General features: G+C 40.1%; 1 protein-coding gene across 2 annotated transcripts in view; it reads left to right on the top strand.

Annotated features, from left to right (window-relative positions):
* The window catches only part of rbfox3a (RNA binding fox-1 homolog 3a), a 488,647-nt gene extending 485,507 nt beyond the window's left edge, over positions 1-3,140 (top strand). For both annotated transcript variants that reach the window (XM_035146628.2, XM_035146626.2), the window contains one exon: positions 3,059-3,140. In XM_035146628.2, the coding sequence (XP_035002519.1) occupies positions 3,059-3,065 (7 nt within the window). In that variant the 3' untranslated portion in view covers positions 3,066-3,140. The remainder of the gene's footprint in view (positions 1-3,058) is intronic.
* The last annotated feature ends 15,674 nt before the right edge of the window (positions 3,141-18,814 follow it).

Below are 18,814 nucleotides of genomic sequence, written 5' to 3'. Positions count from 1 at the left end.
GAGCTCTCCAACTACATCAGCCAATTACACAAAGCTATAGTAGTTTAGGCTATTTAACAACTTACCTCAGGCAGAGATGGCAGAGATAGATGCTGCTCTGGGTCAGCAGGATCCCAATACGGTCCTCAGATGAAGTGCTAGCATCCCCAGCAGGACTGAGGATGAGCCGGCACAAATAATTGTATTGTAAATAATAATCATTTTATTGAGCAAATTTGCATCTCTGTGGGGATGAATAGATTTGATGAAGATATGCAGGTGAGTATTTCATCGTTAATGTGGGATACCACCAGTGTGTAAAGACCTTAAAACAGTCCATAGGAATGATTCACTCTCGTCTCATAATAATTACTAGCTACTTTTGCCAATTATATATTTTTTATTTCATCATCTGGTTGCAAATAGTAGATCTGTGTTAATTGTTCCTCTAATTGACAAAATAACAACTGTGATTTCCCCCAAATATTGTCAGAAATAAATAAAGCTTTCAAACAATGCAATCTCTAAGCCAATAAATGGAAATACAGAGCTGTTAAATCAGCTGCAATCCGAGGAATCTCATTTTACTGAAAACATTTTTCTTCAGTCACTCTGTCCTCACATCTTGTCTCGCAGGTCCCTGCACCATCAATTTGAGAGGACAAGTAAGGGAAAGGTGGATTCAATTAAAGGCACTGATATGCACCTAATGAAAAAGAGAACCTATTCTCAGATAATAGTTATTTTACCACCTTTTCCTAATCTTAACCAAAAGCTTTGAATTACCCAGGCAGACCCGTATTAATTCATAATAATCATGTAATCAAATGGATATTGTATTAAAGTAATTATACTGATCGTTATTCAATTGAATTACATTTATTTGTATAGCGCCATATCATAACATACATTATCTCAAGGCACTTTACATAGTAAAGTCAAGACCTTAAAAATGATTAAGAAACCCAACATTTCACACAATGAGCCAGGGCTTTGGTGACTGTGGAGAGAAAAAACTCCTCATTAAGTGGAATAAAACCTCTAGAAAACCTGATGTGGACGGCCATCTGCGAGAAGAGACAGGGGGGAGGGGCCAGGAACAGTTGGGTACCCGTCATATTCAAGCTCTGTCAGACTTGTTGTTATAATAAAAATAATTAAAGTGATATATATAGGTGTAATGATGTTATTAATGGTATCAGCACCAATTATTATTATTATTATTATTAATAATAATAATAACAATAATATTTGTTGACAAAATCTATACAGAGTTTTTAACATTAACATGATTGTCTCTGTCTCTTAACTTGGAACAGGTTTTCTCAGTCTGAAAACTTTGTATTCAGTTAAAGATGATTCCTCTTTGTTCCTCATGTGGAATCTGATGTGTGTAGAAAACGTCCTTATCAGGAAAATAATCCTTATTCTTTTATTGTGTTTCATGCCAGTGGCGGCTGATGATAAACCTTATTGGAGGGGCAGTGTTGGGGGACAAACAAACTGAAGCCAGACACAAAAACAACAAAACACACAATATGCCGATCCTGTAGCCTTCATAAAGCTACTGAGCAATGGTAAGCCTGCCGATAAAATTAGGCCCATTGTGTTGTCAAAATGAATGTGGCAACTTTCATGCCGTTTGTATTTTTCAAAGAGATGTTTTAGGTCTTGCACCCACGTCATTGTCCACAGTACCTCAGTGCCGACACTGAAACAACAAACAGAGGAAGCAATAAAAGGCATTACTTACACCAGATCCAGGTAGTCATCTCTGTTTCTCATAGCGGGAGAAGCCCTGGGTGTAAGCTCTTCCTCATCACTTGCCGGATGCTGAATCTGTAAATCGGTTCGGTATGGACCAAGCTCCTTTATCCTCCTTTATTCTTGTGAAATGGTGTTTTTGTAAAGAAATTACCAGATTTTCCGCAGTTTCCACCTGAAGTCACCAAATCTTTGCCTGTCAGCTCGCAGCGGAACTAATTCAGTGACAGCGGATGTACGGCGTCGAGGGTCAACCAATCACATTTGATTTTTTAAAAAACAAATTGTAAATCAATATCAATTCGCTGTAAATAAAAGTAGGAGTGTCTCTTCACCACGTGGAAAATTGTACCTTTTGCTTTACATTTAGATGGAGTAGTTTTCCAACCTGCCTCTTCAACAAATATCTCAGCTTCCTTAGCCTGTTCACACCACACATTACTAGTTTCACCTGTTATCTGTGCCTGTGTCTCACTCAAACAATTTCTACCACTTTTTATACAACACACCTCACTCTCATCTGCCATCATCACCACATAATGTGCCAGTTTCTCCCATAAACCTAAAACCCTCATCCACCCTGAGCTATGCAAAAATGTCACCAACATCACCATTGAGGCCAGGCTGTTTTCCAGTGCCATCTTTGCCTGCCTGCTCGGTAGCTGATTAAAAGCTTCTACTCATTAAGATAATAACAAATATTTTGGGGGACAATACATTTGGTTTTTAATTTTCTTTAATGTCTAGATGGAGATGTATGTCCTTTTGTACACATTCCCACACACACCCACAAGCATCCAGTCAATTGTTAACCAGCATTAAAATAAATACATAATTACAATGTATTATATTTTTACAGAACAGATGCATCACACTTATTCAACAAGATCACTTTCTCAACAAATGAAGTAAATCAGCCTGGAAGTCATATCCTGCTGCTGGCTGCTGAAGATGACCAACATTACTTTGCTCTGATCAAAGCTTTACACACTTTTTATTGCAGCAGTTTTTTGAAATGTGCAATGTGATCTTGTGACAATGTTTGACAAGCAATTGAGATTCCTGCAGCATAAATGTATCTTTATATCTTAGTGATCAGATACTATTTGTTAAGTCATTAGGTTGGTGATGATGGTGCAGCAGTTTTACTTTCATCACTATAGATAGTGCATATGGTAACCCTGTATTTACATTTCACTGTAAGAAGAAATTAAACATAATATATTTTTTATAGTTGTGATACTACAAAAGCAAATTCAACTTCACCTGAGTAGATTCATGTTTTACACTGACTTGCTTGTTCTTTCTTTTTCAGTAAATAAAAGACAGACTTCAGGGGTGATTTCAAATGGACATCATCTAAAAAAAGAGAGAAGAGCATCACGGACTCAGGACACTAAAAACAGATGACCTAAAGGTAAAGAGCAGATTTGTAAAGGAACACTTCTATCAAGAATGAAAGGGATCAGAAAAGATGGATGGACAATGTTTTTGGGACTGCTCTGAAGCCAGGGCCTGAACCATTGAGCCTGTAGTCCAAGGGGAGAGGAGCCTGTGGACCCCTGAAAAACAAGCCGAGTAGACCAATTAGAGAGGTCGTCATAAAACATTTTATTTTTGTAAACTTTTTTTAGTTAATGATTTCCAAAAAAGCTAACAAAACGTACATATATGTACGTATCATTTAGTATATGTGTGTAATATAGTATGTTTAAAAAAAGAAGGGGGTAAGGTAAAGCCAGCTTTACTTTAACTCCCTCCCCCCCGTCTAGTGGAATGTCTTCCACCACCTCAACCCCCGCCCCCAACACCAACCCAGGGGTTTGTGTGTGTGTGTGTGTGTGTGTGTGTTTGGGGGGGGGGGGGTGCTGGTCCAGCAGACATGTCACTACATGAATGTTATGAAAATATGAAGTAGTCTTCAGATAGTAACAAACTTTTTGAGCCTGTCTTCCACTAATGAACTACAGTAGCGTGGTTTGAACTCTACTGGCTGGTTTTGTCAAGTAGTCTGCACTTTGTAAAGTTTAAATTAAAGAATGGATACAACATAATTAGTTGATCAGTGCACAAGCCCAGCTGAACTCCACTGTGAGAGATGTCTCTAGTAGGTCTGGCCACCCCTGATATCTCTACCAAACATGTCATAGCTCTGTTGTGGTTTGAGGTGGCTGTGCTGTGTGAGGTGGCTGTTACGATATAGGAGTGGGTGCAACATGCAGTCTGAAGGAGGGTACAATTTAAAACATGATAAATGTCTGCTTTGGAACAGCACGGGAAACTCTCCTGTCCATCTTTGAATACAACCCTTGGCTTCCACTACACCAGGAGGGATGCTAGGGTGAGAGGGGGAGTAGAAGTGGGATAAAAAAAATACTATTTTAAGTTAGAAAAAAGAGTCACAGGCAAACAAGGTTTTACTAAGAGTCTCTTTAGACCATTCTATTTATATGGATCTCTACTTTAGTGACGTTCTTCAATATTTAAACATTGTACTAATAACATGCTGTCAGGCAGGGATGGAGAGTAAATTGTAGCCATTTACTAATGTTGTATTTATTGTATTACCAGTAAGAGGAAAAAATAATTTATATATGACTATAGATATATCTATTTGTGAGCTGCAACTCTTGGACTTAAGATTGCCTTTGATTTTTAACTCCCGTGCAGGATTCACTTCACTGACAATGTATGACGGTGTTGCGATTAGTGTGAAGTTCTATTCTGTTTATATTTATTTGGTTTGTTTCCCTTCAGTTCAGCCACTGACTGTAACATCCAAACCTTTTTAGGTAGATGTTTTTTTCTATATACTTTATATATACACAAACAGACAGTACACTCTGAATTATATACATATGTAAATGATATAACAAAATGTTTCTGATAATATTCTGGATTTCTTCTGCTGAGCCAGACAGACTGGAAGGCCATGCCCAAAAAAGTAAAAGTGTAGCCAGAGGAGAAAAAAAATAAAGATGAGGGAAGCATTTATAAGCAACATTAATACTCAGCAACGTTTTTCAAATTTGATAACAAATAGAAGCTGAAGGGGTCTTCTCTTGCGTGAGAGAGAATGACAGAAGGTGTATGCACATACTAAAGTGTATTCTTTGAAACACTGATTGATTTTTCTACCAGGTTTTTTTTGCTATATTTTCTCTTTCTTTTAGTGTTTCTCCCTTGAATCGAATCGTTATCAAGGTGCTTGGGCTAAGTGCTTTGTGGGGAGCTAGGGATAGGAGGAGGAAAGGGAGAGTAAGGGAGGGAGTGGCTATTGTCTCCTCTGAGACACATGGAGTGGACAAAATGAAGGAATCCTCCACTAGTAAACTGTGATATCATTATCATTTCCTCAATATAACCTGTTTAAATGTTAATGTAAATCTCTTTGTTGGAGAGCTTCTAACTGCACGCCAAAATTATGTTGTTTCTCACCCAAGATCTTCATGCCTTTAAACAGGCAATTTTGCATATAAACTGGATAAAAACCAGGCATCTTACATTTTTACATTGATTAAGAAATCCCCCTTTATTATGAGTAATGGACATGAAGAAATGAGGAAATCATATGAGGGTTTTTATGCCTCAGCACAGGTGGCTAGAGGCATTATGTTTTCGGGTTGTCTTTCTGTCTGTCCCGAGGGAATTTCTTCAAATTTGGTATAAACAGTAACTTGGACTCAAGGATGAACTGATTAGATTTTGGTGGTGAAAGGTCAAGTTCACAGTGGACCCACCAAGCAAATGTTTTGCCTTGTGAATGTAATATCTTAAATTTGGCACAGACATCCACTTGGAGTCACAGCTTAACTGATTAGATTTAGGTGGTCAAAGATCAACGGTCAAGGTTACTTTGGCCGAACATGTTTTTGGCCTCTTGAATGTGATATCGCAACACCAACTTTTAATCAGTTTTCACTTGGACTCAAAGATGAAGTGATTACATTTCAGTGGTCAAAGGTAAAGGTTGCAGTGACCTTATATGAATCTGGAAAAAAATATGTAGAAATATGTTCACGGAAACTGTACTGGTTGGTGGAGGCCTACAACCGCTGTGCGGTAATTCTAGTTTTAGCCATGTAAGAGTTTACATGAGTTGTGCCTGCCTAATTAATAATTCAATATTTGCTGCCTACATAAGTTTTCTCCAGGTACTCCGGCCTCCACCATCAGTCCAAAGACCAACAGGTTAATTGGTGACTCTAAATTGCCCGTAGGTGTGAATGTGAGCGTGAATGGTTGTTTTTTCTATGTCAGCCCTCTGATAGGGGACCTGTCCAGGGTGTTCTCCATCTCATGGCTTATGTCAGCTGGGATTGGCTCCAGCACAAATGACCCACAAATAAAAAGTGGTGATATAGTCAAATGAAGAATGAATATTTGTTACATGTTAAACAGAAAATGCATTCCACCTTAAAGGCTACACTGATACTTCCCCTCATCTCTCTGCTGTTTTCTGCAGTCATTAACTCTTTTCAGACCTAACTTTGTCAGGTGCTTTGTGTTTGATGGTGAGCTATTATAACAATTATCTTCCAGCCGTGACATGCTAGCCAGATGAATGTGACTCAGTTTAAATTTAGGCCTTTTGACAGATTGTTGAGTTGTGTAATGAAGCTTACAATTTCTTTCTGGCCTTTCACAATTGTGGTTCAATTATACGGATGTACCTTTGCTGTGGTGTGTTTCCATTATTTCTGTCCACTTCATGTAGAGCAAACTGTCTAATATTAAAAGTGGAGTGACCCAAGAGCCTACTGGACTGAGGACCAGCAATCTGGAGACCAAATTTGAAAAAAAAAGATTTTGAGGGAGAATGCACAATCTAATCTTGCTCCTGCCTCTACTCTTTTTTCTTTCTCCTTCAGTTCAGCTTCCCAAATGTATAAGCACTCACTGCTCTGGTGTTTGTCAAAAATATGTTGATCCTATGTGAAAAGATCCAATTGTCTCTGCAATGTTGCTGCATTTATTTATCTTATAATTGTTCAGAGTGAACGTGGTATTTTGAACAGATGGTGGGTTTATACACCAATGTGGATGCATATCTGGATTGATGTCTCAAGGCTACTTCAAAGGCCGAGACTAAATATGTGTGTGTGGATGCTTCTAGTTGATGGACTTATTAAAAAATGCCTCACCACCATCCCCAATACTGAGCTGCTTACCTGAGACTACACACCTGCAGTGGGCTGAGGGGGATGAGATGGACTGCAAATGACTGAAGACAAACAAAATAAAGACTGGGACATTGCTGAAAACAAACAAACAAAGAAACAAAAAACGAATAAAAAAAACAACCAACGATGTCAATCTTAGCAGAGATCCAGGTACCCTCTGATCTCTGCCATTTTCTTCTGATTCTTCTTAAGTTTTTGTTCTTTCTGTTTTTGGTTTAAGACTTTCATCTTGTTTATATGTACTTTAAATGCTGTCCATCCATTACTGGTTGGAGAGATTAAAAAGTGTTAAGCATCTTTGATTCAATCTCTGGTATTCTCTATGACTGATAACTTTAACCCTGAGAAATCCTTTCTGTTGAAACTAGCATGTCCTATACCTTGTTCCCTTAGACCTTCCATCTGCGTTCCCTCTAGGAAGCCCTACCTTTAACTAAAAAATATAACCATACCATAGACCCAACCCCTTTCATGTGTTCTACAGTGCATGTACAATGTGAAAATCCTTGAGCTTCCTACCAAAACCCATGTGGGCCTTCTGCAAAATGTTACCCATTTTTGATATTGTATATACCTCAGATACAAGCTTAAAGCAGCTATTGTTCACTGAAACCTCCTGGCAGTCAAACCTCATTCACCCACCTACCCCTGTATCCACTTAGTGTAGACTTGTTAAAACCCACAAGCCAAAACCACACCTACCTCCCCTGGTAACCTGGTGACCTCCACCATAAAGGCCACAGTATACTTGCGGCAATGGCAGGTTTGCTCGGATTCTTCCCAAGTCAACCTTAATTGTTCATTCACCTGCAGTTGATCTAAAGCATCTGAGCATCATAGTAGCAGTAAAATGTCGTCCTAAATTTGTTTTGAAAATGTTGAATCTTCATGTAAAATTGGAAGTGAGGGTTCTGCTTTCCATAACAACACTGCACATTTTTTTTAAACTTTCATATTTATTTTTTTCAAATTAAGCTTATTAAGCTTAGGTTTAAATATGTATTGTGCTTTTTATCAAGTGAGATCAGACTAACTCAGCACAAATGTAAGTAATATGCATCAAACATAAAAGCTGTAAAATATTCTAGAATATATAAATGTATATAATCTGTGCAATCAACTACTGAGAGAAGTGGAAACAAGTGACAAGAGATAAATGGTGCGCTAATGTTGAACCTGAGGCATGAATGTAGAATTTGAAAGGATTTCCTGATCAAACTGTGTGAGTACTAGAACAACACTCATATGTGTATTTATTTTCTGTTCAGGTATCTGCAAAACACTTACATTTAGGCATCACTGTCTAAAGCAAACCATGGCCTCTGGTGATGATGTCAACCTTCCATACTTTGCTGCTGAGAGATTAAACCTTATATTTGCAGACGAAAGATCACTTGTATAAAAACTACCGATGCAGTGGTCTATCTAGTGAGGTCAGCCTTAATGTTACAGTTCACTTGAAGCTGTCCTCCACTCGTGGAATGTAAATAATTGTAAAATACAAAGCTGCTGTGACATACAATTACATGTATCTACGTCAGCAACTTTGACTTGCTATTAAGTATACTGTTGCCTTTACACAACCATGTCACTTCCCAAACCCTAACAGCCTCCCTTTCCTATGCAGATCCCCAAAGCACAAACATTTGACTAGTGTGAGTAAAATAGAAAGAAAGATGATTCTATTTATATTTGTCTGTCTATTTTCTTCTCTTCCTATATCTGTGTGATGTCTGGGCCACACTTGCTGCGGTTGTACCGCGGAACATCTGCGGAACAACTTGCTTTCATTTCAGTGCCCATGTTAACAGATTAGAGCGGCCACACCATATTGTAGCCTACCCGTTTCAAATTAAAAGCACTTATTGACTTGACTGAATCCATTTGTTTTGAAAAGGCTGTGGCTGAGGGGGAATGAGCGGTCGTCCTCTAACCAGAAGGTCGGCGGTTCGATCCCAGTGTTCCCCATCTGCATGCCGAAGCGTCCTTAGGCAAGATACTGAACCCTGAGTTGCCCCTCATAGAAAAAAAAGTGCTGCCCATAGATGCACTGTATGAATGTGTGTGTGAGTGGGTGAATGGCAAAAAAACTGTACTGTAAAGCGATTAGAGTGATCATCAAGACTAGAAAAGCCCAAGTTAAATACAGACCATTGTGAAATATTTGCAGGAGTGGAAGATACTGTATAGTACTGGCATTTATTTGAGTACCTAGGACTACTTTTAAGGAAATACAGTCATACTAGAAACCTCATAGAGGCTGTAGTTACATTAAAAGCTAATATAGAGAACCTCAGGTGTTGGGCAGTAGTCTCTCATTCTCTCTCACACACACACACACACACACACACACTTATGGCCATTAACAAAACAAACCGTATGTAAAAACATAGCGCTGGCAGTAGCAGTTCCACGGCTGAACCGCAGCCAGTGTTAAGAAGAGACAACCATAGAAGAACAGCAGAGCAGCCATTCCGCCGCGCAACTGCAGCCAGTGTGGAAGGGCGTGAGGCTTCAGAGTGCTTTTCATAATCATTACATGCATATCCTTTCTCTAAGTCAATAGCAGAACATTATATTACTGTATGTTGGGAGAACAAAGACATTCTGTGTGCCTGTGGCTTCACCCAACCTGTGCGACCAAAACGTTTTTTTTCTCCTGCAAATGTCTCCAAGTGTTTTACAGTGGCTTCAAAATGTATTCACACCCCTTCACTTTTTGCATACTAGAGTAGGTAAAAAATAAAGAAGTAAAAAGTAAATGGTTATTCCAATCAGCATACACTCAATAAGCCTCAACGACAAAGAGAATATTTGTTTTTAGCGATGTTTGAAATGTATTAAAATCAAAAACTAAAATTCCTCTTTTATTCAAACTTTGCAGAATATCCTTTGTCAGCAATTAAAGCTTTGGCAGGTTATCTCATTATTCCTGGCAGATCCTCATTAACTCCATCAGATTATATGGGAAGCATCTGTGTATTACCATCCAGGTCTTTCCACAGATGTCGCCATGGGCTTAAGTCTGACCCTTTCATGGGCCCTTAAAAGACAGTAAGAGACTGTGTGTATGGATATATGCTTTTAGTCCTTGCCATTAGCCATCGACCCTAATGCAGGTCTAATGCGTGGTGGAGAAGGTTTTCTTCAAGGACCTCTTTAAATATGGCTGCATTCATCCTTTCCAGAAGGCCAACCAGTGTCCCTGTCCTTGCTTTTGAGAAGCAGCCCCATAGCAGGATGCTGCCACCACAATATTATGGCCAAATGATGAGCAGTGCTAGGTGTTTGCAAGATATATATTGAATTGTCCCTAAAAAGTTCAGTTTTTTATCTCTTCGAGTGGCAAACTCCAAGCCAATGCTGTCACATTGCATTTTACACAAAATAGTTTCAGCCTTTAACAAAGGTGTTATTGGTGAAGGCTTGTTCAGATGTTTTTCCTTCCAGCAGGCTTTCCCAACTCAAACTAAAGGACTTCTGAAGCTCTGTTAGAGTGACCACTGTGCTCTTGGTCACATCCTTGACAAAACCCCTTTTCGCATGGTTACTTGGTTTGGCCTTACAGCAAACTCCAGAAGATTCCTTGTGGTTTAAAACGTCTTCAATTTCATAGTTATTGAGAGGTCGCAGAGGTCTAAAGACAGTCCTTTGTCATGAGATGCAGTCTGAATTGTAGGGCCTTATCTACAGGACTACAGGTGTATATCTTGTCAATTTCAAGAAGATTTAAAACAAACTGGTTGCATCAAAATTTAGAGTGCTACAAACCAAGGGTCCAAATACTTTTATTTACTTAACCATGTTTCACTTTATCATTATGGATTATTGAGTACAGTTTGGTCAAGATTTTAGCCATTCAAAGTAAAATCTGCAACACAGAAGTGAAATAGAAAATGTGTATTTTGTATGTTATTGGCTTTACCATACATGGTTTGATCATTTTGTATATTTTTTTCTCTGGCTTTTATATATGTATGCTCCAAATGTGGCTAAAAAAACAGAACTGTTTTATTATCACAGTTATTATTACAAATATCAGTACAGTGATTATTATTAATAAACATTTCTTTGCACAGTAACTACTGTTGATGCTGTTATTGGGTAAGATACTGAACCACCAATTGCCCCTGATGGCTGAGTGTATAAGAGATGTGTGATAGAGAAAGTGCTGCACATAGATGCACTGTACAAATGTGTGTGGGGGTGAACGGCAAAACTCTAATGTAAAGCACATTGAGTAGTCATCACGACTAGGAAAGTGCAATATAAATACAGACCATTTGCCATTTAATACAGTTAAAGCGGTTTCATACATGATCAGCAAAAAGTTTGTTAATACACACAATGTAGAGTGATATATAACAAAAGGATTATTAAAGTTACTAAAAACAAAGGTAAGACCTGGAGACCTGCCATAATAGGGAACATAACTTTTGAACTCTGTTGGACTGGTTGTTGTAATGAAAATCATAATCTTCAGTTGTACCTTGGCGTCATCAGGTGTTTCAACCTTTTAATCGCAATAACATTAAAAGTCGAACCTGAGGGTACGCTGAAGATAAATCTGACTGGCTACTGGCTTGTATAGCAGTATGTGGCCCGCTCAGTAGATCAGACGTCATTACCTCTATGCCTTTATTAAACTAAACTAAATACCTACTCTCTAGGCAGAAGAGTCAAAAGCTGTCATATTTGAGAAACTACATAAATTGTGGTTGCAATTAAAGTTGGCTAAAAGGAATAAAGGATTTAAAATAATACAGTAGTACCAGAATTACAAATCGAGTGTTAGAAATGCTTTCCTATAAAAATATGTTTTGAGTAGGGATTTAAAGATAGGTAGTGAGTCTGCGAGTCAAATCTCATCAGGCAGGGAGTTCCAGAGCCTCGGTGTGCTGATGTGCCAATCCTGAATTAAACTGGCAACCAGTGAAGGTTTTGCGTGATTCGACCTAGGGTTAGTTGTAGTTAAAATAAGAACAGCAGAAGAACGTTTCTTTTTCAGTGCCTCTGTCTCAGTAGAGTTGAAGTTGTACTATAGTGAATATGTTGCAGGTCCCAGGTGACAGGACAAGCAGCCCAACATAAATGTCCTCTTTAACAGGAGAAATGATGGGACAGAAACGTTTGTTGCAGTTAGACAGATTGCTCTTGGCAGAATTTATTAACATGATAAATTCACATTTAACTTCAGCGTCTCTTATTCCATCTACAGCTTCAGATTGCCGAATGCCCCACACAAAAACTACTATATCGCTGTACTGAGGATGGGCTGTTATATTTAACAGCAGAATACTGTATATTTAACTCATGCAATATTTGTCTTTATAAAACATATTAGATTCACACTTCAAAACTGTATCAGACTGACTCATCAACTCATATTTTCTACGGGAATACTAAGCTTTAACACACTGCAGCCCTTTAAGCAACATATAAACTTGTTTAATCCACTTCTGGTTACTAGTATTAGCATGAGAGCTTTATTTGGAAAGTATACTGACCATTACCTGAGAGCTTAACATGTTGTTGACACATTAAAAAGCTTATTAAATATACAACAATTAAACACATTACCTTCACATTGAATGGGAGTGTCTTTCAAATGCAGTTACAAGTGTTTAAACTAGGCCCATTTCCTGTGTACCAGTTTGTTGCTCTTTATACTCGGCTACATGCTAACACTACTGTGGGCTACACTACTGAGCGCCAGTGAGCTGATAAACCAACCCAACCTGTTTAACAGGAGAAATGATGGGACAGAAACGTTTGTTGGTGCTTGACAGATCTTTTTCGGCAAATGCTCCGCTACTGCCCCCTATCAGAATCAGAATCAGAAGTATTTATTGTATCTACTGGACAGGACAAGACCCACCACTAATCCAATCAAAATGGACAGACAGAATACTAATCTAAAAAAATAAACAAAATTTTGCACCAAAAATAAGATAGATACACAAACAAAAATGGGAGTACAATCTATGTGGGTCACAAATATAATTAAATGATACACACTATATGTTAAAAAATATAGTGCTGAAAGAGTTTTTTATTATTGATCTAGAAAAACAAAGTACTGCCCTTGCTTTGTATCATCCTGTGTTCAACTCTGTTGCTTAGACCCTGTGTTCAAGACTAGGAAAAAAGATAGAAATTATAGTTAGACTATTGCAGTCATAGTATAAAACATATTTCAACACAAATATCAGTACATTGTGAGATCCCATTAAATATAAAACAGCCTGTAATCAAAATATTAAAATCACAAGAGTTTCCAAAATCAATTAAAGCTATACACCAGTAGTTGTCCTAGGCATAAAATATCCACCAAAGAAAACAGACATAGAAAAGATAGAAACGAACTAAAGGGTTAGACCCAGCTTGGCCAAAAGTTGGTACATTTGATGTGAGTGTGTGTGAGGATATGGAGCTCAGAATAAAAGACTATAAACCAAAAGATAAGAGCAAAAAGAGACAACAAAAAAGTGAAAAAGAAAAAAAAATCATAAAATTATTAAAAAATGTTGGAGCTAATTACAGACAATTTGTGAAAAACCTGAAACTCAAACCTGAAACTCAAAAAGATAGAAAATTATGATGTCACTGTCTGGGACAGTGCAGCTAACATGAGATGTCGAGTTTGAGGACTATAAGGCCCATGTTCCAAAACTTTGCAATACGGTGAAGAAAAAAGAGACTCAAACTCCCAAGAGGGTGCAGGTAATGGCCTGCTACGCAAAAGAAAAAAGGCTCTCGAGGAATGGGAAGAAGAGGAGAGTCATACTTAATGTCTATAACTAGCAGCCAAAAACTCAGCAGGCTTCGGCACTGCGGAGGCCACCTTCAATGTCAGAAAGAAAGGGCCAAGGGAGACGACCAATGGGGTGCGGTCCTCCAGGAGTCTGTTGGGCATGTGGTGACCCTGGACACATATGCCAAGCCTGTCCATCACAGCCATGGCCTGCCCCTAATTGGGGAGAGCGGGGATATTGGGGTTAGCCTGCTCAATGTGTGCAATCAGGCCCAGTCAATATGTGGGTTGGCCCTAACCATGGATACTATGGCTGCCCAGAGAATCCTAAAGGATTGGAGTTGATAAAGAACCTATGATTGAGGTTTAGGTAGAAAATTAACCAACATTGATGATGGCTGATACTGGAGCTACTTACACATGTGTAAGTCCAAATTATGCTACACACATCCCCATGTCTGATAAATTTGTCTAGACAGTAGGATTCTCGGGACAGAGACAGATGATTCCAGTGACAGCTCCAGTTCGGCTATCAATCGAAGGTAAGTGAAGTGTTCAGGAAGTGGGAAAAGTACATTGCTGCTCAGATCCGAATAGCAAAGGAACCCTACTCTGATTATCATTGTACAGTGTATTATGATTCATCTCAAAGTGACATTTTTGAAGAAAAGTGGGAAGAATTGACCAGGGGTTTGAGTGTGGACTTAACAACAGGGTACGTTTCATAGGAAAAGAAGGGGCAGCGTTGAACATTAATCCCAACTCTTGTACCCGAATCACATAACCTTACTGGTGAATCAATCAATCAATCAATCAATCAAGCCCATATTCACAAATCACAATTTGTCTCATAGGGCTTTAACATGGTGTGACATCATCTGCCCTTAACCCTCAACAAAAAAAAACCTTTTAACAGGGTAAAGAGAAGGTAGAAACCTCAGAGAGAGCCACATGTGAGGGATCCCTCTCCCAGGACGGACAGAAGTGCAATAGATGTCAAGTGAAAAGGAGAACATCAGCAAGATAAGGGTATTTGCAGCATTGATAAGAATAAACACTTTGTGCAATAACTGAAGGTAAATGAATTGATGGATTATTGTCAGTAATGGTAAAGTATCTGAGGAGAAAGTTTATATTTCAAGCAGTCTTGTAATCATAGTCCATGGTCAGCAGCCACCACGATCATGATCCACCATCAAGATCGGATGCCACTATAGTCCACAGTCATTGTCCACTGCCTCCATCAGGATCCACCATCAGCTGCCACCTCAATCGTGGTCCACCACTGTGAATGAAAGTTTTGAATCACAAGATTTGGGCCCAATGATGAAAATTGCATAAAATATTGAATGGAAAGAAAGAATTTGATTTTCAATTCTCCTGATGAGACCATGATTAAAATCTTGTGTAGTACGTCTATGCTTGCAAAAACTCAGGAAGTGAAAATTGTTGTTCAAGAGTTGGCTTAAAACCTTCCTTTACGATGAAGCTTATCGTTAGAGCCGGTCCAGGCTTGTCTTGGACCTGTTCTTAGTTATGCTGCTATAGGTCTAGAATGTCGGGGGACACATGAGCTTCTCTTCCCAGCTTCTCCTTCCTCTTCTCCATCCTGATCACATCAAAGAAATTAATATCTCATCAATACGTGTTACTGACTAGTCAAGTCAGTAACACGTATTTTCAATCATGAATACTGACGTCTGTAAATACACACTTAAATACATTTCCCATATTATAACACTCATTCTTGCCAGAAGTGCCTTTTGAGTACTTCAAGCTTTATGTACTCATTTCTAGATTCCCCGGAGTCCCTTTGCCTTATCGTCCGCAGATCCAGGGCCGCGGCTGTGGCCACATCGTGGATTATGGATTGGCTATCACCTCCTCAGGTGTCAGCAGGATGAACCTCTCTATCTTGACAGCTTTGTTTGGCTTCTGCAAGTCAACACAGATGCGTGCCTTACCAGACTTTTTTGGAAGAGGCACCGTCGGTGCACACCACTCTGTTGGTTCCGTCACAATCTCAATGATATCATTAGCCTCCATCCGATCCAACTCCTCTTTCACTGCACTCAGGAGGGGAATGGGGACTCTGCGTGCAGTGTAAACTGCATAAGGCTGTTCCTGTAGCATGATTTTCACAGGCTGTTTTCAGTAAGCCGAACTCCTGTTCATCACCGCTGATCTCATACACTCGCCACACTAGCCCCATTGCTAGTGTGACCCTCTGGTCATTGGTGACTCGGTTCTGAGAAACGTGAGGTTAGCAACACCAGCGACCATAGTCAATTGTATTCCAGGGGCCAGAGCCGGCGACATCGAATCCAAACTGAAGCTGCTGGCTAAAACTAAACGTAAATACAGTAAAATCGTAATTCACGTCGGCAGCAACGACTCCCGGCTTCGTATGTGGGAGGTCACTAAAGTTAATGTGGAGTCGGTGTGTGCTTTTGCAAAAACGATGTCGGACACAGTAGTTTTCTCTGGCCCTCTCCCTAACACAACAGGTGATGACATGTTTAGCCGCATGTTGTCTTTTAACCGCTGGCTGTCGAGGTGGTGTCCTGTAAACGGTGTGGGCTTTGTAGATAATTGGCAAACTTTTTGGAGGAAACCTGGTCTTGTTAGGAGAGACAGCGTTCATCCCACTTGGGATGGAGCAGCTCTCTTATCTAGGAATATTACCCAGTCTATTAAATGACAACCCAGAGTTGGGACCAGGACGCAGAGCTGCAGTGCTACACACTTCTCTGCGCTCCCTCTGGACCAGTCACACAACCACAAACCCATAGAGATTGTGTCTGTCCACCGTCCCATTACATTATTTAAAGGGGACATAGCATGCCCATTTTACCACAAGTTGATATGGTTCCTTGGGGTCTTAATGAAATGTCTGTAACATACTTTGGTCAAAATACCACAAGGATCATTTAAAACAGCACCCTTTTTACCCTGTATAAAACAGCCCTCCACAGAGTGACCTGTTTTGACTGCCTGTTCCTTTAAATGCTAATGAGCCAGCTCCCCCCTCCCCCCTCTCCCCCCATGATTTTAAACGATATAAATTACATATTTTATATGATATAAATTATCAAATATGCATCCCATACTTTGTATTCCCCTTGTTGTCCTGGAGTTTTAATTTTCCCAATCACATAATTAAATGTCCCCCTCTGCCCATCCACTACAAGCACACAAGCAGACAGAGAGAGAGAGAAAGAGAGGTGGGGGGGGGGGGGCTATGAAGACCATCATTTACCCCCGAACCCCGACATTCAACGGGTACAACAACAAGCGGAGAAAGCAGAATCGCGGGCTGACCTTATATGTACAGTCTATGGGGCTGACCAGCGCGGAGAAATGCTCGTCCCGTGTGAACAGCCAGGCGGCTGCGTGCTGGAGAACGGCGCTGCGCTGCCTCGCAGCGGCACTTCCGCGTCCGTGTACCCGGCGTAACTACTGTAACCGGCGGAACTACTGTAACCCGCGGAACTACTGTAACCGGCGGAACTACTGTAACCCGGCATACAGTAGAGCTGAACACTCGGAAGTCTTCCACACAGCTGGCAGTGTGGAAGACCGCTGCGAGCAGCGCAGCGCCGTTCTCAAGCGCGCAGCCGCCTGGCTGTTCACACGGGACGAGCATTCTTCCGCGCTGGTCAGCCCCATAGACTGTACATGTAAGGTCAGCCCGCGATTCTGCTTTCTCCGCTTGTTGTTGTACCCGTTGAATGTCGGGGTTCCAGTGTAGCGCTGAACACTGCGGAAGTCCTCCACACTGTTGGCTGTGTGGCGCTGACCAAATTCCAGCTCACGCACGGGAGAGCGAGCGGTCGCGCCCGAGCAGCTGCTGCAGCCTCCCAGTCCCAATGATCCAGACAAATGCCACATGTGAGTGAATCGCGGGCTGACCAGCGGAGAAATGCTCATCCCGTGTGAACAGCCCGGCTGCGTGCTTGGGAGCCGGCGCTGCGCTGCCTCGCAGCCTCCGGTGTAAACCCGGAAGTAGTGTGGGGGGACGGGACGGGACGGGGGTGGGCCAAGACCATGTAGGAGACTTCCAGTGTATTGTTACGACACAATACCCAGGAAGCGCAATCGAGTCCCTCAAGCATGACGTTTCTGACTTAGAGGAACTATAACAAAACGCGCGAGTGTTTTTTCCCCAGAGTTTTTGGGTTGGTAGACATGCCAGATACCCACATTAACCTGTAGAAGCACTAACAAAGTGGAATTTGCATGCTATGTCCCCTTTAAATCAAACAATAACAGAGGGAGAATTCCACACAAAAATCTAATACAAATTAACACAACCTCTGCAACAACTCAGGAAACAAAGACTTTTAAATGTGGTCTGTTAAACATAAGATCATTGTCATCAAAGGCTATTTTAGTTAATGAACTAGTCTCAGATCATAAAATAGATTTATTGTCCCTCACTGAGACGTGGCTGCATCCTGATGAATATGTCAGTCTAAATGAATCTACTCCCCCCAGTCATGTAAATTCACACGTTCCCAGAGAATTTGGTCGAGGAGGTGGAGTTGCTGCTATTTTTAACTCCAGTCTATTAATTAATCCTAAACCTAAACTAAGCTACAACTCATTTGAAAGTCTTGTTCTTAGTCTTCCACGCCAATCCAAGAAACACCAACAGCCAATCATATTTGCTGTAGTTTACCGTGCCCCTGGGGCTTATACTGAATTTTTAACAGAATTCCCTGAGTTTTTATCAAACCTAGTCCTAAAGACCGATAAAATTATTATTGTTGGTGACTTTAATATTCATGTTGACAATAATAAAGATAGCCTTAGCGTAGCATTTATTTCGATATTAGACTCAATTGGTTTCAGTCAGTGTGTACACCAACCTACTCATTGTTGTAACCACACACTTGACCTTATATTATCATACGGTGTCAAAATTGAACATCTAACGGTACTTCCGCGCAATCCAATTCTATCAGACCATAATTTAATAACTTTCGATTTTTCACTATCAGAATATATGCCACTAATAATAAACTCATTTTCAAGATGTTTACCTGATAGTGCTGTAGCTAAATTTAAGGAAATAATTCCGATTACATTTAAACCCGTACTATCCGTCGATATAAACAACAAATTCATTAAA

Source organism: Hippoglossus stenolepis, chromosome 21, assembly GCF_022539355.2.
Source record: "Hippoglossus stenolepis isolate QCI-W04-F060 chromosome 21, HSTE1.2, whole genome shotgun sequence".
In the NCBI taxonomy this organism is placed as follows: domain Eukaryota; kingdom Metazoa; phylum Chordata; class Actinopteri; order Pleuronectiformes; family Pleuronectidae; genus Hippoglossus; species Hippoglossus stenolepis.
Note: the sequence above shows the minus strand (reverse complement) of the source record. Positions and strands in the feature narration are given on the sequence as shown.